At 48.5% G+C, this 19,818-nt stretch overlaps 1 protein-coding gene across 1 annotated transcript; it reads left to right on the top strand.

The window, feature by feature from the left end:
• The first annotated feature begins 4,131 nt into the window (after positions 1–4,131).
• On the top strand, positions 4,132–19,787 carry ERGIC3 (ERGIC and golgi 3). Its single transcript, XM_062008981.1, has 13 exons — positions 4,132–4,235; positions 4,352–4,422; positions 5,704–5,791; positions 7,034–7,153; positions 7,503–7,596; positions 8,681–8,846; positions 9,664–9,721; positions 13,359–13,390; positions 13,973–14,069; positions 15,403–15,467; positions 15,958–16,094; positions 17,125–17,180; positions 19,033–19,787. Exons 1-13 carry the CDS (start codon positions 4,148–4,150, stop codon positions 19,110–19,112), a joined length of 1,152 nt encoding a protein of 383 aa, XP_061864965.1. The 5' UTR covers positions 4,132–4,147; the 3' UTR covers positions 19,113–19,787.
• The last annotated feature ends 31 nt before the right edge of the window (positions 19,788–19,818 follow it).

Genomic DNA, 19,818 nt, shown 5'->3' with positions numbered 1-19,818 from the left:
GCTCAACATCCCATGGCAAATCAGCATAGGGGCAGTCAGTCAGCCAGCTGCCCTGGCACAAGCCATTATCCTCCCTGGGGTCCCAGCCTCTGCTTGGGCAGAGTAAGAGCCAGCACAGCACCAGGCTTTTGGATTTCAGACTCCACCCTCCTGTCACCTGTAGGTGGGGAGGAGGAGGACAGGGAAGAAATAGGATCTCACTGCCTCCTCCTGCACATCACATAAAATAAACCCAAGATGGATCAGTGACCTACTTTGTCTGAGAGGCAGTAAATAATACGTAGCACAACTGATTGCCTTTCAGACCCACCAGCCATGTGTAACAGATAAATCCATCTTTTGCATCTGTAGATCCCAAAAACCCTTTGTAGGGAGAGGTAAAAAGAATGACATGGATGCAGTTCTTTGCATTTCATTGGGAAAGGGACTGGGGTCCTAACAAGGGAAAGGATTGCATTCATATACATATCTAGTGTATCTCACAGGGCAGGGGAATAACCTTGAGGTCATGTAAGTTACAAGATGAGCATCAGATTATATGAAGCTGCCTCAAAGCAGGGATCTTGAGCTGTCCTACCCTAACAAGTATCTAAGCCCCTTTTTTAACTCTCTCATCCAGGCAGGGGGGGACCACTTCCACAGCAGATTTTGGAGCATTTCTTCTCTTCTTGATCCACTTGTTCCACCTGTGTGCTCACCATGCTTTCCCAGCATCTGTCCTCCTCAGGCCTCACTTTGCAGACCAGCCAGGCCTCTCTCAGTCCCCATTGCCAAACTCATCTGGTTGCAAGGGAAGGATGATATTTGCCAATAAAGGCAAGATAGGTCTGAAATGTGGGTCACCCTCTACTTTGATAACAGGAGGGAATTTGGGTGATGCTGTGGCAAGGCCTTCTCTCAGCCCTCCAGTGTGGCAACACTCCCCCTTAGTGGCAGGAGCCAGGAATAAGCCTTGAAAGCAGAAATAATAAGGGATAAAATCTGGGTGTTAATCGAATTGCATTTTCCACAGCGTGGTACCTCTCACACCCTTCTAAAGAAAAGATGCCTGACATGGAGAGAGAGGAAAAAAGAGATTCTCCTCCTTGCAAGGGAAGGATGCTGTATGCACCCCTGAGGGTTGGTTTTGTAGGAGGGATTCATGATGCAGACCAGCAGCCTGTTCACACCTTCCCTCTGCCACGATGGCCCAGGACTGGCAACCGTGGTGCAGGATAGGGCCCCTAGGCAGGGAGGGCTCTGCAGAGCCACAGCTGCAGGGATTATCAGGCAGAAACTAATCTCTAAATAAAACTTAGCAACAGTTCAAGCAGATATCGATTTTGTGTTTGTCTGCTTCTGCAGGGCCTGCAAAACAGCAGATTCAGACATTAAGTGGGGCTGGTTTGGTTTAATTCACACCTCAATTTACACCAACCCTGGCAACAGACAAGTACATCCACAGAACTGAAGCTGAAATGATTATTATTATCATTTTCTCCTTATCTAGTCCTTTTGGGCTGATCTGACACCAATTTTGGCACCTGCTGCACAATTACAGATAACAGACTTTTTACAGGGCTGCAGATTCTAATTTGACAGTGGAATTTAGAACAGTAGTTTTCCTGGACAGAGGCACTTGGCAGCACGGTCCCCAGCAGCTCACCAGCACCGCTGCTGTGACAGCTTGGCAAACAGAGGATGCTAAAAACCTCACTTTTACACACCAGACTGCACTCAAGCTCTGTCTGCCATAGCAAGGGGGAGAGCAGGGGGCAAGGAAGCAGCTCTGCCTCAAGGAGGCAACTTTGAAGCTGCACCTCAAGGGCTGTGTTGAGTTTTAGGCCACTCACTACAAGACATACACTGAGGGGCTGCAGCGTGGCCAGAGCCAGGCAGGGAGCTGGGGAAGGGGCTGGAGCACAAGGGTGCTGGGGAGGGGCTGAGGGAATGGGGGTGTTCAGCCTGGAGGAGGCTGAGGGCAGATAGGAGCCCTCTCTGACACTCCCTGACAGGAGGCTGCAGGGAGCTGGGAGTTGGCCTCTGCTCCCCAGTAGTGAATGATATGAGGAAATGGGCTCAAGCTGCCCCAGGGGAGGTTGAGGTCAGAGCTGAGGCAGAACTGTTTCCCTGAGAGGGGTGTCAGCCCCTGTGCCAGGCTGCCCAGGGAGCTGGGGCAGTGCCCAGCCCTGGAGGGATCCCAAAGCCATGGAGCTGAGGTGCTGAGGGCCAGGGGTCAGTGCTGGGCTGGGCAGGGTGAGGGAGGGCTGGGACTCCAGGAACTTACAGATCTTTTCCAACTGTAACATCTTCCTGTGTGACCTGATCTAGATGGACCTGCTTTAACCTGGGAGTTGGATTGGATGATCTCTAGAGCTCCCTTCCAACCCCTCCTGTTGTATGATGATTCTATGATTTGTTGGCCCACGTGGTGGTGAACATCAGCACAAGGTGCTGGACCCATGCAAAGCAAGACGTTGTGCTCAGTCTGCCCAAACCACAGTCTGGGTCTGGGCTTTCCCTTCCCCAGTGAACATACTTAGGGATGGGGAAAAAAAAGGCAAATTTCACCTTAGAAGGCATCACCATCCAACAGAGATGCCAGGCATCCCTTTCCCTGGGCCAGCTACTCAGGATGTTGTAGGCCAATGAGCTGAGTTGCAGAAGCAGGTGAGGAGTAGGAAATCATAGAATCATAGAACTGTTTCATCTAGAAGAGACCTTTAATATCATCTGTGTACTGTACTGATGGGCACAACAATGCTACAGCCTGAGTTTTATCTGGCTGTCAGGAAGAGAGTTCACCAGGTAGTGGAAATACCCAGTCAGACACGTCTGTTTCCCGTGGCCATACAGCATCATTCACATAGATCTAGTCTCTGGCTTGCCTCAAGGTCAGGCATGATGGGTGAGGGACTGGAGGAAATTGAGGAGACTGGAACTCAACAGAAAATCTAGAGCATCCTAAGAGTGTTCCCCTTGAGTCTTACCTTGTTGACTCTTCGTGTTTCCCCTTGGTTCTATTAACAGCCATGGAGCTGGCATATCAGAGCTGCAGGGATCGAGGCAGTGCCAGGGCTTAGAGCCTTCAGGCAACCATTCTATACTAATCATGCAACATCAGCCTGAGTCAGAGACCAAAGCACTGGGTGGACATTTGTTTTATCAGTGTAAGGACACCCATTCCAGCTAGAGAGCCCTACTGCATCCTCTGACAGTGGTGTTGGCAGTAACAGCAGTCACCAGACTTCTCTTCCATAAACTTTTATGGGTCTGGCACAGCATGGTCTCCCTGAGGTCAATCTTCACAGGTGTGCAGGGCAAAATGCCCATGAGATTTATGTGAGTAAAGTACATAATGCTTAACTCTGACAAGTGAGCCATGAATACTGCTGAAGCCATCAAGGTATAGCTTAAGGATGTTTTCACCAGAACCCCTTAGCTTCTCAAGGTCTGTTGCTACAGGTAACTAACTGAACCCCCTTCCCCTTGGGACTGTTTTGTCTGTCTGCACTGCAGATCACCTTCAGCAGTGAGCAGGACAATGAAGGTGCTCTGCTCAACGAGTATTCCTCAGCCGCCTGAGTCTGGAAAACAGCAGCACTGGAGCTCCCACCTTCTGAAAGATGCCTTTGGTCGTTTCTCCTGCACTTTTGGGCTACCCACCAAAGTGTGAGAAGGTTTTTCAGGGTTCTATGCCTACTTTCCTAAAGGTGCCCTCAGTATTTCAGGGGGAAGGTCCAGTCTGCCCCTCTCTTCAGTTCTGCAGTTGCCTGGGCACGTTTGCCGTGCAGTCTCTGTGATGCCTTGCTTTCTGTGAGCACTTCTGGTTCAGCTCTGTGCATTCCCCTCCCAGAGCTGGCTGCCCGCGTTACACCTGTGGGCTGCCCTGGACATTTATCAGCTCACAGTGTTTGGCTTTATGCTGAAAGACCTCGGTAACGTTCTCAGTCGCACCTGAGCCAAACTGAAAACGTCCAGCAATTGCTCCCAAACAGAAAGAGCTAGGAAGGAAGGGCTTTGCTGGCTGTCAGCTTTCCTGAGGACGCTTTAAACTGCCCGGGAAAGCTGAGGGGGGCGTTGCGGGGGGCGGTGCGGGGGGCGGCGCGGGGCAGGCCCGGCCCGGCCCGGCCCCGGAAGGCGGTTGGGTTCCGGGCCAGCGGGCGCCATGGACTCACTGTGGAGATTGAAGCGGTTCGATGCTTTCCCCAAGACCCTGGAAGACTTTCGGGTCAAGACGTGCGGGGGCGCGCTGGGTGAGCGGGCGGCGTGAGGGCGGCCGGGGGGCCCGGGCCCAGGCGGGCCGGCGGCGGGCGGGCTGAGGCTCCGCGGGCGGCCGGCGGGGCTGACGCGGTGCTCGTCTCTCCGGCAGTGACGGTGGTCAGCGGGCTCATCATGGTGCTGCTTTTCTTCTCGGAGCTGCAGTATTACCTCACGAAGGAGGTGAGTGGCGGCGCCGGCCCCCGCCAGGCCGCTGCGGCCCGCGGAGCCTCGGCAGCCGCTCCGAGCCGCCTCCGCGGGGCTGCGCGGGCGGCGGCTTCCCCCGCCCCGGGCCGTCGCAGCGGTTTTCTGCCCCGCGGATGATCGCCTTGACGACGGGAGCGGGCTGCCCTGCCTCAAAAGCCCCGAGGTTGGCTTGAGGCCTCACGCGAGGAGAGCGGTGTCGTAACTCCCCGGGGCTCGGAACCACAAGACCGCTCTCGGTTTGACAGCTGAGGCTGTCAGGGCAGGTCTGGCTCAGAGCAATGCCCACATTCCTCCCTCCTGACTGCCCTCCTTCAGCCCAACTGTTTCAACTGATGCCATGTAGTCAATACCAGGTCAGTGACCATGGGCTGGGGTTTGCAAGTAGCAGGTAGAAGTACCCACTGGCTGCAGTGGGAAGAGAATTAAACCAATCAAACATCAATCATAATTTGAGGGGGTATTTTTAAGCATCTAAACATTCCCTAGTGGCTGCTATGGTAGATCTAATAGATCCTGCTTTATCCAAATGGTCATGAATAAAAACTTTTGAACTTAATAGTAACAAGAACAATGATAATACAGACAATGCAATTGTAGTTAAGGTGTGTCAGTCACACGGTCAAGCATCGCTGGCCAGGAGAATATCCTCACACTAGTGAGATCCTCAGCTTGCTCTTTCTTAAAAACTGTTTTTATAAAGTTGCTTGACCTCTGTGCAATTTCTTGCAGCTCTCATCCAAAAGCAAACCTCTGGCCAAGGGGTCTTTTTCCATGTTTTGGGTTTGGTCTGCTGTGGCAAGGTGCTTGTGGTTTCACTTTAGCATTGGAGTACACCTTGTAGTCTTCTATCAGTGATTTTTGCCTGGAGCTCAGCAAGGTTTGCCATAGCACACCATCCAGTCTGAGATGTGCTGAGAGCTGCTGGGAGTGGGAAGCAGGGCACGACTGGTCACCACGAGAGTCTCAAAATCTCCTTGCAGTCTTCACTGACTACAAGCTAGCAATGCAAAGAGAAGAAAGCAAGCACAGGAACCCCCATCCCCAGCCCAAATTGTAAGATCCTCAAGTGTTTCTCTTTTAAAAAGCATTACAAACAGCAAGGACTTAGCTACTGTGGGAGGTGTGGGATGCAGCAGCTCAGGTGTCTCGCAGATCCCATGTCTCAAGAAGCAGCTCCTGAGCCAGAGCAGTCAAGGGAAAGAGGCCTTTTGATTTGTTTCCAGGTGAGACAGGACTCTGTTTTTCCTTTGTTCTTAGGTTCATCCGGAACTGTACGTTGACAAATCGAGGGGAGATAAACTGAAGATCAATCTAGATGTCATTTTCCCACATATGCCTTGTGCTTGTGAGTCAGACTTCTGCATATTGGGGATCATTTTCACACTTACTGAGGCTCCAAGAGGCTCAGTGTGCACAGCTGCCAGGGCCACAGCGGAGCTGGTGGTCACCTGTGGTTACACAGTGGTTCAGTGGTTCCAGCCAGGCCTGCTGGCTGGTTAAATCTTTGCTTCCTAGCTTACAGAGGTTTTTCTAGGTTACAAATGAGGCTAAGGTATAAACCCACTTAGGTTTCTGTATGGTGCTGTGCTTTGCCAGAGAGCTCAGTAATGCTGAAAAAGCTGACACAGAGTTCACTCAGGACTCAGGATTGGGCTGTATCCCTGCAAAACTTTAGAGTCTCCTTTGGAAATCACTTGATGAGGCAGAACCTCTCCCAGATTTCTGCACTTAAATTCTGACTATAATGCCAGTGCCACGTGGCAACCTTTCTCCCTTTTTTCTTAAAATGAGGATGAGGGTTAATCATCTGATTACCTTTTAATGACATCCACAAGAAAGTTGCAGGATGAAGCGATGGAAAGCGTTGCAAGTCTTACTACTGCTGTGCACGTTACCAGACTGGCCACTAATCCTCCCTGCCTCTTGTTCTGTTGTGGTAACTCCTTTGGGAAATCCATGGGGTTCTAAATTGACTGAGTCCAACGTCCTTCTGAGCACCTGAGGTCTTTGCCTTCTTCTCCTTTAAGAGGGTGTGGGAAGGCCAGAGAATCTGGAAGCCTCTGGTGTCTTGTCTAGAGAAGCTGTCATTCTTAGAAACAAGCATGGAGCTAAGAAGTGCTTCCTGGTCCTTCACTAGCAGGCTAAGAACACAGACCTCCCTCTGTTTTTGTGGCCAAGTACCACAAGGAAATGTGCTGATGTTGGAGGGGGAAGAGTAAGGGGGTAGGAGGTAGAAGCCAGCTTTTAACCAGTTTTAAGCTGAGCTCCTGAAAGCAGTTATGGGCTCTGAGGGGCTTCAATCTGTTCTTTTTGCCTTAAGCATAACACTTTCTGTGGCAGTTGGAACAATCCTTCTTGTACACCAAACCAAACTCCCTTCTTGGAAAGAGCATTTAGGGGGCTGAAATGTCTGTTTTATTCCCTGTACCTTATTTGTCCCCAGCCATATACAGTCTTCTAGTCTGGCACATCCTTATACCCCTGTCTGAAAGGTTCTGTGTTTTCCCTGGTTGAATGCTCCCTCAGTCTGCCACAGGCTGCAACAAAAGCGTGTTTGTAGACCACTTTCCTTGCTGGTGGGTTTCAGATTTGAGCATCGATGCCATGGACGTTGCAGGAGAGCAGCAGCTGGATGTGGAGCACAATCTGTTTAAGCAGCGTTTGGATAAAGCTGGCAATCGAGTGACTCCAGAGGCTGAGAGACACGGTAAGGGACTGTCCTGCCTTTCTTGTCTGGGTGCTCCCATAGTCCTCAATCACTGTAGGCCTGTTTTGAGATTCATGGGAACAAGTGACAGCTGAAGAGCATTTGATTACCACAAACTTTAGCTTGAAGAGTTTATAGCATGCAGATCTGTTGAGCTGGCAGATCAGGCAAACTCCTGTTACAAAGCTTTCGTGAGGCAAGTCTTTACCTGCCTCTGAAACTGTCACACTCGTGGATGCATTTCAGGAATAAAGCTGCTGAAACAAAATTGCTGCCTTCTTGTGTAGAACAGGAATAAAGGATGGCATTTCTAGACACACCTCATCACTTTGAATCCTCTTCTCTCTAGAGCTGGGGAAAGAAGAAGAGAAAGTGTTTGATCCAAGCTCTTTGGATGCCGACCGCTGCGAGAGCTGTTATGGGGCAGAGTCAGAGGACATTCGGTAACCTTTACACCTTTTCCTGCCTTTTTAGCACTTGAATTAATACAGTTGTGCTGCCTGTGTGTTGGGTTTGTTGTTTTGGGGCTTTTTCAAAGTGTCTGTGGAGGTCTGTGCAATGGAGTCCTCAGAGAATGATGAGAACTGGTGTGGTTTTGCTATGCCTTTGGAAGCTGCACTCCTTATTGTTCAGAAAATATAGAATCAGCTTGTCTAGTTTGTCCACACTCCTGTTTAAGGGTGGTGCCAACTGTACTGCCTTTGCAGTTGCACCAAGATTGTATCTCAGCAAACAGAATCTTTTCTGTTATTGGCTGGTGTAAATTATTTCACCCATACATGAGCTGTCTTGGAGTAAAACCTGGTTATGGCTTTGCCTTCTCACTGCTGCTGCAGGCTTTGCATCCTTTTGGGAGCAAAGGCCAGACATTTATCACTCACACAAACAATGCCTGTCATTTGGTGGTTTTCATTCCTCTTACCAGCAAATCTGTGTTAAGAATGGATCCATCATATTCCCTAGGTCCTGGACTGCCCTTTCCTGTTATTTTCTCTGTTGTAACTTGATGTGTCCCATCTGTCAAGATGTGTCCTTCCCTAGAGATGTTTCCATCTTGAAGGATTCATGGTTCCAGCCTTCAACCTTCTCTTTGGTCCAACCAAGAAGAAATTTTGCCCTCTAGTGTTGACAGTCTTGCCCTAAAAGCAGAGGAAAGGAGGAACAGAAACAGGCAGATGCTCTGTGCACATGGGGAAGTTCCAAACTGCTCAGAGCTGTAGGACACTGCTGGTGTTTTTGTAGTGATTTTCTTTGCCAAGGGCTGACTTGGATGTGTAAATGGGCTGGCATAGCCTGCTTCAGACTCAAGCACTGCATTAAAACAGCTTGCATCCTGATGCCAAAATGGCAAAAAGCATGTCAAGAAGCCCGAGCTCCTTCTAGGAGCATTAAAGCCACCTTTCAAGGTCCAGTCTCTGCTATTTGCTTTATTGCTTTGTTGAAGAAAAATCCACCAAGGATTCCAGTCCTGAGCTGGAGCATCTCTTTATGCTGCTGATGGTAGGATGGTTGCTTGTGCTTTTGCAGGTGTTGTAACACTTGTGACGATGTGAGAGAAGCGTACAGGCGGCGAGGCTGGGCCTTCAAGAACCCAGACAGCATAGAGCAATGCAAGAGGGAAGGGTTCAGCCAGAAAATGCAAGAGCAGAAGAACGAGGGCTGCCAAGTGTATGGTTTCCTAGAGGTCAACAAGGTGAGAGATGGGCTTTGCTTGAACCTGCTGCATAACAGTGATGGCTGTGAAAAGGCAGAGTTGGGGTGTTTTTTACAGCTTTAGCTGTTCACAGGACTGTAATGTGATAACCCCTGGGCTCAGCAAGGTACTTGTGCCTGTAAAAGAGTTCAAGTAGAAGAGTCAAGAAACCAATGGGAAGGGACTAATTCTCTGTTCCAATGTGTGGGCTGGTGAGAATCTGGTAAGAGAAGTTTAGGTTTTCCTGCTGTCTGGCTAGCAAGTGTTTTTGCCAAGGTGTCCGGAGGAGAGGCAGCTTCTTTGAGGTGACATTGTCCCACCCACCCTTCTACTCTTAAAGCAGAGACCACCATTGAGTGCTGTAGATAACAGTAACCAAAAGCTTGCCAGCAGAGGTGCTGAAGAGAATGAAATGCTATCTTCTTTATAAAAACAGTGGAAGCAAGACCAATGTTTATTGCATTAAGTCTCCCTCTCAGTTACCTTCGTTACTCCTTTTCTGTGATACCATTTCATATTTTGTGCAGCAGCAGTCAGTTCCCTCCCAATAGACTTTAATTCCTTTATCCCATGTTTATATCCAGTGAAGTAATCTGCATAGAACAGTTATTATCAACATCTGTATGTAATTCTGGCTTTCCACATGACTGTGAAGAGAAAGGGGAATTCATGTCTCTCTTAAGACAATCTCTGCTGATACAAACACCCATGAAAATTATGTCTATCTTGTTTAAAAGCTTATAAATCTAAGCATCAGTACAACTGCTTGATTTATGTAGATTCAGACCTTTTAATGAAAGATTACTGTCTCCTACAGGTAGCTGGAAATTTCCACTTTGCACCAGGAAAAAGTTTCCAACAGTCTCATGTACATGGTAAAGTATTTTCTTTCCCTGCTCATTGTGACCTTTAGCTTCCAAGTGTATCTGACTCTTTTCTTTGACTATCCTTGTGTTGCTATCCATAATACCAGCACTGCTTCAGGGGGGAGGATGTTGTTGAAGGTTTGTTACAGAGCTTTAGAACCCTCATGCACAAATAGAAAGGTGTTTTCTGGAGGTACTGCCACGTGGTTGTGGAAGAACTTGGATGAGAGAATGTTTTTGGACAGTCTGTCAGTCTCACTTGTTCTACAAAACTTTGCTGCTGTGCTGTAAAACGACCTCAAGAAACTGATCCCCAGGTCCTGGATTGAATATCTAACTCTGGGAGGAGTATTTTGGAGAATACCTTGGGAGAATTTTAAAGCAATTCAGAACTTTTGGGGTAAAATTCAAGTTGGAAAATACTTCCTCAAGTGTATAAGTAAATACAGTGTCCAGAACAACAGTGGTATTTTATAGAGCCGTGGAATAGTTTGGGTTGAAGGGACCTTCAAAGGTCTTCTAGTCCAACCCCCTGCCATCAGCAGGGACATCTTCAACTAGTTCAGGTCACTCAGAGTCCCATCCAACCTGCCCTTGAACATTTACAGGGATGAGGCATTTATCACCTCTCTGGGCAACTTGTGCGAGAGTTTCACCACTCTCAGCATAAAAAAATTGTTCCTTATGTCTAGTCTGACTCTCCCTTCTTTTAGTTTAAAACCATTGCCCTTCTAATGCTGCAAGCCCTGTTAAAAAGTCCATCCCCATCTTTCTTGTGAGCCCCCCTTAAGTACTGAAAGGCTGCAGTAAGGTCTTCCTGAGGCCCTCCAGGCTACACAACCCCAACTCTCTCAGCCTCACCTCACAGGAGAGGTGTGTTCCAGCCCTCTGGTCATCTTTGTGGCCACCTCTGGACTCGCTCCAACAGCTCCATGTCTTTCCTGCACTGAGGACCCTGGAGCTGGACACAGAGCTGCAGGTGAGGCCTCAGAGTGGAGTGAAGGAGCAGAAGTGACCTCAACCTGCTGGCCAAAGTTCTTGTGATGCAGCCTAGGATACAGCTGGCTTTCTGTGCTGAGTGCACATTGCCACCAGAACACATCCAGCTTTTCATCCACCAGTACCCTCAAATCCTCCACAGGGCTGCTCCCAGTCTCTTCATCCCCCAGCTTGTCTTAATACCAAGGATTGCCCCTACCCAGGTGCAGGACCTTGCACTTGGCCCTGTGAGATTCACATGGGCCCACTTCTCCAGTTTGTCCAGGATGGCATCTTGTCTCAGACCTATGAGCTGCACCCCACAGCTTGGTGTTGCCTGCAGGCTTGCTGAGGGTGTGCTTGAGCCCACTGTCCATGCTGTTGATGAAGGTATTAGACAGTACTGAACCCTGAGGGACACCACTTGTCACTGATCTCCATGCAGATGTTGAGCTGCTGACCACTACTCTCTGGATGTGACCATCCAACCAGTTCCTCATCCAGCCAATAGTCCACCCATGAAATCTTTATCCCTCTAATTTAGAGAAGAGTGATGTGGGAGTGTCAAAGGCCTCACACAGACAGACATCTGTAGCTCTTCCCTTGTCCACTGCTGTAGCCACTCCATTGTAGCCACTAGGCTGGTCAGGCAGGACTTTGCCTTGGTGAAGCCACACTGGCTGTCTCAAATCACCTCCCTGTCCTTCCTGTGCTTTCACATAGCTTCTAGGAGGATCTGCTCCATGATCCCTCAGGCTCCTGCTTTGAGGTATGCTGTCCACCCCTGGCTTTCCCCTGCCACTCCATCCTTCCAGCTATTCACCTATTCCAGCTATTGTTGGGATCTTGCAACAGAACGAACAAAACCACTTCATGGTTTGCCACCCTCTCTGTGCTTCAGGGGTGCTGCAAGAAGCACAGGACTGATTAAGAACAACATCTTGTTACTCAGCTTTGAATGTTAGTATGTTGTGAATGTAAACCTGGACTGCTCTTTGTGGGTGCTTTGGATGCTCTAAAAATGACCTTTCTGTTACCTTAAGACTGAAAAAGAATCCAAACCTACCCAGTGTTACCTGGCATGCTGCTTCAGAGCTCACTCAATGTGCCTTGGTGGTTTTCCTTTTAGTGCTTAATTCCTGTGGCTTTGTTTCTCTGTTATGTCTGCAACGTTTGCTTGTCCATATTTCAGCACAGTGGGTAGCTAGGAAGTCGTTTGATACAGCCCAGAAAACACCCTGGCAAAACTGTTTCAAACTCTTCCCCTTTTTGTTGTGAGTTTTAAATGCTGCTCTGTCTGAATCTCTGTGTCTTGTCATTGTAAGGATCTGAATATTTCTCTTTTCTCTCCTACTCTGCTCATTTTTGCAGTGCACGCTGTTGAGAGTAAGTGTTGCTCTATCTTCTTTCTTTTTGTCCCCAAAAAGCTGTTTCACTACAGAACTGTCATTTCTACTATTTGCTGTGCCCATAAATCTCCTTTGGGTGGAGCTGCTGGACCTGGGCTGAGATTTGAGCTTTCCTGAAAGCTAAAAGGAGAGCCATCCCAGGTCATTCTTCTGTGATAAACGAGGTCACCAGATGGAGGAGGTTGAGAATCTTTATCTCCAGCGCTGATATGTTGAACTCCTTTAAGACAGTGTTGTGGCAGATTATTAGCTGCTCTGTGCAGATAATGTCATTGACATGGTGGAGAGACTTTTGCCTTTTGAAGTTAACCTGGGTAATTATCTCATTTAATCTCATCTGTACAACAGGCTGGAGAATTCCTTCTGGGGATTCATGCACCAAGCCTGCTAATCTCAGAATACTCAGTAGGAGGTTTTCCAAGGGTTTGGGAGGCATTGAGTTTCTTTGCAGGGCAGTGATGGTGATTACAGGCTGAGAAGTGACGTTTCCACTCAGTAACATCAGAAAGAAAGCTCAGGCTCTCAGCTTTGCTCACTCCCTTCATTGGCTGCAATGTTTTCTGTGTTGCCCCCTGCCACAATCACCTCTCCACAATGTATCCTTATGTCCTGCATCATCTTCCTGCCACTGTGCTCCTGTGGGCAGCAATATGTTGGAGTAGCTGTGTCTTGGGTTTCTCCCTGTCTTAATGTGTTTGTTGGCAGAGTCCTGAGCAGCAGTAAGTGCTGTTAGCCCTGGGGTTCAGGTAGAGGTCTGAAGTCTGGAATCTAAGGAGGCTTTGTGGTTGTTCAGGTTGGAAATGCAAGATGGGGAGGATTCTTCAGAGGCAGCAATGAAGAAATGTAGGTTATATAAAAGCAGACAGACTTCTTAACAAACTGAAGATGCTCTACAGGTTTCATTATTTTACCCAGCTAGACACTGAGCTGCAGTTACAGAAAGGAAGGAATGTGTTCATATTCCTTCAGAAATAACAGTCTCTGCTCCTCCCTGACAGTCTCAAGGTCTTCTGTTCTGCTTCCTCCTCTGTTTCTCCCTTAAGAAGGCCAAATAGCCTGTTGGTTTATGTTAAGCAAACCATGGCTAGGTTTATCTACCATATGCCCTACTGCAAGCAAGAGAGAAACTCAGGTAATTTTCTGGCCTTTATAGATAGTGATGTAAGCAAGAGGAGCTCCCTTACAAGCTAGAATAAGGTAAATAGAGATGTTGGTTATCCCAGGCTGAATGACACTGTTAAACTCTTTTCCTGTTACAGTTCATGATCTGCAGAGCTTCGGACTGGATAACGTAAGTGTTCCCAAGACTGTGCTGTGTTCCCTTGGGCTGGTTTCCTTCTGGATTTCCCTCCCTTTGCCACATTCAAATCCTCATGTACTGATCCTGACTGGGTTTGGCTTGATGTATCTTGTGCAGAGCCTGAGACCTGCTTTCACATAGGAGTGTTCTGGGACACCTGCACGTTGCTTGGCAGTCCTCTTCCTGTGCTTAGTCTGTGCTTCCCAGTTTCCAAAGGTTACCATTTTCATGACTCCTGCTGTATCTGTTGGAGTTTACCTTGTGCTGGGAAGAAAGCAGATGACACCCAGAGGTGTTGCACCAAGGCAGCTGACAGCATGTTGCTCTCCTGTGGGAGAGCTTGCCCTGTAGATGGGAGGGAGAGGCAGCAGGATCTGGGGATTTCCAGCAGCAAAAGGAGAGATTCCACATCTTGGAACATCTAGGGATAAAAAAAGAAGAACAAGTGCTCTGGAATTTACTGTTCCAGAGCCTCACTCAGAAAAATACACACCTCTTTAACCTAAGGGCCCTCCCTCCCCCTGCCCCTCAGACACTGTACAGTCATTGGAGTGACAAGAGTTTCCCTTTCAGATCAATATGACACATTATATCAAACACCTCTCCTTTGGAAGGGATTATCCAGGCATTGTGAACCCTCTGGATGGGACAGACGTCACTGCCCAGCAAGGTAAGAGCCAGCTGAGAGAAATGTCTTTTAAAGTGTCTGCATCAGTGTTAGAACAGGAGCAAAGCTCCTGGTCATTAACAAGAACCCTGAGAACCTTGTGTAGAATGTGGGCTCCTCCCCTTTGTGCTCCTGCTGGAGCAGCTGCCTCCATTCATCTGGAACAAATCTGCCAACGTGGTTTGATTCTGTGACTTTCCTGAAAGATCTCCCTTTTCAGTGTTTGTGGAAGCACAACAGCAGGTACAGCACATCATTATTAAACACCTACATCAGGTGTAGGTGAGGGGGGAGCTCTGTCTAGGCCCTGCAACCAGTAGGATGTAACCAGGAGACATGGGATAGAGAAAAAGGCCTGATTGATAGTTGGTGAAGAGCTGTGTTATCTGCCTGACCTTGATCTACTCAGCAGTAACAGCTGAACAGCTGCAGTGTAGCTGAGTTGTGCTGATCTTTTCTAGACTGCTCAGGTTTGCTGGCTTGAGAAGGAAAGGCAATTCTCTCCTCATGCTCCTGCTGCTCAAACTATAATCTTGGTTTATTTACACAAACCTGCTTTTGTGTGTTCTCCATGAAAGATCCTGGCTGCAGTGCTCCATCTGTCACTGCAGAGACTAGTTATTTGGTTTAGATCTGCTGAAGTCTGAAGGGTTTGGCTTTGCAGGTTCTTGGGGTGCTGTTCTATAATAAAGCTTGGAGAAAGAAGTCATTTGGTGTGAGGTGGTGGTAGGACTGTTAGTCCTGCCTGAATTGCTGGATGAAGAATCTTCTCTAGAGAATTTCATAGAAAATAGGTTTTCAGAGTGACTTCCTCTCTTCCATTGTCCTTTAGAGAACTGAAGGATCAGACTGGTCTGAGGCAGCAGTCTCCTGTTTTTATCTTCACTGACCCACATCTTCCTTTTCATCTCCTCATATGACAGAAACCATCCTTGTACAGGAGTGTTAGCTGAGGCTGATGCAGTGTACCCACTGAGAGCTCAGTTTGTTTTCTGAGCTGTGCAAATACAAAGATTTTCATGTGCTAGAATAAGAACTTCAAAGGAGTGGTACTGGGAAAACTACAGCAAGATAAGTGGTTTGGGGAAAGTCTTCCCTTTAGTCAGGGCCAAAATGCCAATTGTTTTGGGTTTAGTTGGGACAGGAACAAGCTTCCCTTTGCCAAAAGGAAAACTCATGCCAGACACTGACTTTACTGTCCTTGCAAACCTCCAGTGACTGCTGTGCACAAAAATGTTCCCTCACAAGTTGGAGAAAGCAGTTGGTGTCTACTTTAAGCCACGAGCAGAGCTTCCCAGCTCCTCACCAGTTACTGTGTCTCTGACTTTGTTTGCAGCTTCCATGATGTTTCAGTATTTTGTCAAAGTGGTCCCCACGGTGTATATGAAAGTAGATGGTGAAGTAAGTACTTTTTTCCCCCTATTGCTTTGGCAAGTGAAAGCCTTCAGACTTTCTCCTCATCTTCTGATACGTATCTAACCTCTGGTGGAAGCAACACAATCTGTTTGACTTGCTTCCTCTCACCACCCCAGCAAGAATAACAGTTCCTATGGTGTGATGTTACCTGTAATGTTGCAGCACTGATGAAGTAGATTCATCCTTCTCCATCCCACTTAGATGAAAATGTGTATGCCCAGGAGAAGTCAAAGCAGCAGCAAGATCCTACAAGTGTTCCTTGGAGAATAACACAAGCTCAGCTTGTCTCCAATCTTACAACTCCTTTAGCCACCAAAAGAGCGGGGCTAGATTTCCAGCCCTGCTTTCAGAGCATATCCTGCTTTTCAGACAGGTGGGATAAATTAATTAGGAGATACCAGGGTGAGACTAAGATGCTGAGAACCTTTTCCTGTTCTCTGTTAACAAAACATTTGCTGTGTGTGTTTCCTGCCAGGTGGTAAGGACCAACCAGTTTTCAGTCACACGCCATGAGAAGATAGCCAACGGGCTCCTAGGAGACCAGGGCCTGCCTGGTGTGTTTGTGCTATATGAGCTTTCACCCATGATGGTGAAGCTGACAGAGAAACACAGGTAAGAGACATTTCAGCCTGTTTAATTCACCCTCCATTGATGTTGTGACTTTGCATAGCCTCAAACTCCATCCTGACTCACACACAGTACACAAATGCCTCAAAGCCACACAAGCCCCTTCCCAGGCTCTCCCAGCTGCCCTTCCCCTCCCCTGGGAACATCTGAAAGGGACTGGGGTTTTTTCTGATAGTACCTGAAGCTTTTCCATTCGGTATCAAGATGGAGAAGGAGATCAGGGCAGTGAGCAGAAGTCTGATATAATGGTTCTCTGTTAGAGTCATTTCTTCAAAGTCTTTTTTAACGGGAAGACAAGATTTACACAGCACACCCACCTTACCAGCACCTACAGCAGCACCCACCTTGATCCAGCCTGCTTACTCTGCAAGTGCTATAGCTTTTCTACATGTTGAAGCAAGTGATCCCACCCTGCCTACTGTCCAGGTCTCCATTAATCATAGAATCACAGAATCATTTGGGTTGGAAAAGCCCTTGAAGCTGCTGCAGTCCCAGCCCTGCCCTCACCCTGCCCAGCCCACCACTAACCCCTGGCCCTCAGCACCTCAGCTCCACGGCTTTGGGATCCCTCCAGGGCTGGGCACTGCCCCAGCTCCCTGGGCAGCCTGGCACAGGGGCTGACACCCCTCCCAGGGAAACAGTTCTGCCTCAGCTCCAACCTCAACCTCCCCTGGGGCAACTTGAGGCTGTTTCCTCTTGTCCTGTCACTTGTTACTGGGGAGCAGAGCCCGACCCCCAGCTCCCTGCAGCCTCCTGTCAGGGAGTGTCAGAGAGGGCTCCTGTCTCCCCTCAGGCTCTTCTCCAGGCTCAACACTCCCATTCCCTCAGCCCCTCCCCAGCACCCTTGTGCTCCAGCCCCTAAAGAATGCCAGCTGACCATAAAGAATGCATAACTGACCATAGTTATCACAGTGTTCATCAAAGCACGATCAGCCCTTGCTAGTTAATTGTTGCTTACCTGAGATGTTGGGATCTGAGCTCATGCTGCTTGGTGGAATTGTTTTCCTCGTTCCAGGTCCTTCACACACTTTCTGACTGGGGTTTGTGCCATTGTTGGAGGCATATTTACAGGTATTGCACATTCCAACCTTACTTTTCTTTCTGAAATGTAAACATTTGTCATCTTACTCTTTCTAAAAAAGTCTTCATGGCTGGTAATAAATCCCTGTGACCATGATGGGTAGGGAGGATTTCAGCCTTCAGGAGGGGACATAGCATGTTCTGCAGAGGCATGGGGGTGGCATCTGATTGGCAGTAGCACTGCAGCCTGCCAAGCTGCTGCAGCTCATGTGGACCTATTGCAGTATGTAATTTGATGGAATACTTCTTTGCATTATAATTTAGACCTGTGATAATGTTCCATTTTGATGCTCTCCAGGACATTTTGTTTTCAAAGGATGCAGCTTTTCCCATGCCTTACAAACACATCTGTCCTGTTTCCTTGGCCAGCTTGGATCTGTAAGCATAGTTGCTTTCCTGTGACTCCAAAGCCAGTGCAGTGTGTGAAGCCAGATCACCATGGGCACAGCCACCTCAGAGCTCTCAGACTGTTCCCAAACAGAGGGGCTCCAGTGATTGCTCTGCAGGGACTAACAGTAGCCCTCACAGCTGCACAGGGCTGGGTAAGGAGAGGCTGTTCCTGCAGAGCCACAGAAGTGGCTTGATTCTCAGTGCTGGCTTCTGGAACAGACAGTCAGTACCTGCTCAGCTCCATGCATGTGCCAGAGCCCAGCCTTGCTGTCCAGCTTCTGTGTCACCTCACACCTGTATCACTTACCACCTGTATCTGCAAGGTTTCCCCCTCACCTGAGGTGTCACAACACTCCCTTAACCTGATCCTGTTAACCAGGATTCCTGTCTGTTAAATGGGATGGGATTCATGTCTGTGGTTGACTCAGGGAAAGGCTTTCAGAAATCATTTTCATGACAAATGCCAAGTGCCCTGTGGCAGTGCTGAGCTCTGACAGCCAGTTCATGCTGTTGGTGCCACAGGCCCTGCTCACCCTCTGTAGCCCAGAGGACATCAGCTGTTTAAACAGTTCTTGTGTTACAGCACCAAACTGATCCCATAAGCAGAGAGAATTTCAGGGCAAAACCACCACAAAAACCAATCATCTGAAGTGTTACTCAGAGACCAGAGTGTAAGGCCCATCATTCCACTGTAACAAACAGAAGCCTTACTTCTTTTTCTGGCTGCTACTCTTTATATAGTATTGAAATGTCTTTGTGTAGGGCCAAGTCATCCTTTGCCTAGTCCTTAGCATGAGGTGGTGAATAAAAGAAAAAGGACACAAAGCTTCCTTAAGGCATTTGGCAGTAACATCATTCACTGGCCCTCCCTGGGAGGAGCTCAGGGTTCTTGTCCTGGGAGCCATGGCTGCAGCATTCTCTGTGGGGCACTACACCCCTTCTGAGCTTTGCTGTGGTCCCAGACCAGCACTGAGTTCAAAGGCTCCTTCAGTGGGGGAGAGGTTTGGGAGAAGTAGTGCAGAAAGAACTAAAGACAGGGGTTTGTTGTGCTTTGTGTCCCCGCTGGGTGAACGCTGCAGTGTGAGACCCGGGGCACCCATCATGGGCAGCAGCAGGGAGAGGGGCTGACTTGCAAGGTTACTGTGGAGTGAGCAGGAATTGGGAAACGTGCCCTTGGCAAGCTGGGCCAGGGCAGTGACTCAGCTGCAGCTTCCTCTCCAAACCTCTCACCAGCAAACTCAGCCTGTCCCTTTTTCACTTCCCTACGAGAGGTGTCTGGAGAAGCAGGATGAGCTCTGTCCTGATGAGATACTTCATTCTTGTGAGCAGCAGCAGCTGTTCTGTGCCTGAGGGGGCTGGAATTCCTTTCCACTGGCAGAAGGTGGTGTGTTTTCTTGCCCTGGGGGCTGCTCTCTCTGTGAGGCAGGTCTGACTTGACTGTCTTGTCTTTTAGTTGCAGGATTAATTGACTCCTTGATCTACCACTCGGCACGTGCCATCCAGAAGAAAATTGATCTTGGGAAGACAACATAAGCAAGAACCTCACCCCACAACAAAACAGCTCCAGGGAGAACTAAACAGGTTTTTTTTGAAACACAAGTGATCTTTGAGTGCACAAGAGAAGAGGTTTGGAATTACCAGGTGGCCCTGACTGCTCTTATGTTACTGCCCTGTCCTTCTTTGGCATTAATTTGTGGCTGGAGCTGCCTGAACTTGCTGCTGTCACAGTGAGCCATCGTGTCTGACTCTGTGGGCCCTACTGTAGAACCTTCTTCTGTCAGTCCCTGTTCATCCAGTTCTGTCCCCTTCCTCAAAAGAGGTGCTGGAGCTACAGCCTTCTATCTTCCTCCAGGAGTACTGTGTTCTACGTCACAACAACTGGAAGGGGCTGAAGTTGCCATCAGCTGAGCTTTCCAGCAACAGCAGCTGGCTTCCTGCATGGTTAGCAATGGTTCTGACTGCCAGAGCTCTCACAGTGTCCTGGGCAGCATGGCAAGACCCAGCAGTGGGGCTGTGCCTCCTGCCCCTGGGCACTGGCACTTGCTCCACATTGCTGCTCTTCTACAAAAGATCCAAGAGGATATTTCAGCCCCTCCCCCAAAAAAAAACAGTGTTGGAAGTTTTAATTGGTTTTTTAATTGGATTTGGGTTTTTTCACTTCCCCTCTGTTTATATTTTGAAATAAAGTGTGTGTGTTTTGGTAAGGCACTGGGAAGGATAATTACAGTATTGGAACTGA

The sequence above is a fragment of the Colius striatus genome, chromosome 16, assembly GCF_028858725.1.
Source record: "Colius striatus isolate bColStr4 chromosome 16, bColStr4.1.hap1, whole genome shotgun sequence".
In the NCBI taxonomy this organism is placed as follows: Eukaryota; Metazoa; Chordata; class Aves; order Coliiformes; family Coliidae; genus Colius; species Colius striatus.
The sequence above is the reverse complement of the archived record's forward strand: the minus strand, read 5'-3'. Positions and strand labels throughout refer to the sequence as shown.

Bases quoted from the DNA above. Each gene is read 5' to 3' on its own strand.
- ERGIC3 (XM_062008981.1), top strand. From the start codon at position 4,148: ATGGACTCACTGTGGAGATTGAAGCGGTTCGATGCTTTCCCCAAGACC. The intron at 7,597-8,680 runs GTAACCTTTACA...GTGCTTTTGCAG, and splicing joins GCAGAGTCAGAGGACATTCG to GTGTTGTAACACTTGTGACG. The intron at 15,468-15,957 runs GTAAGTACTTTT...GTTTCCTGCCAG, and splicing joins ATATGAAAGTAGATGGTGAA to GTGGTAAGGACCAACCAGTT.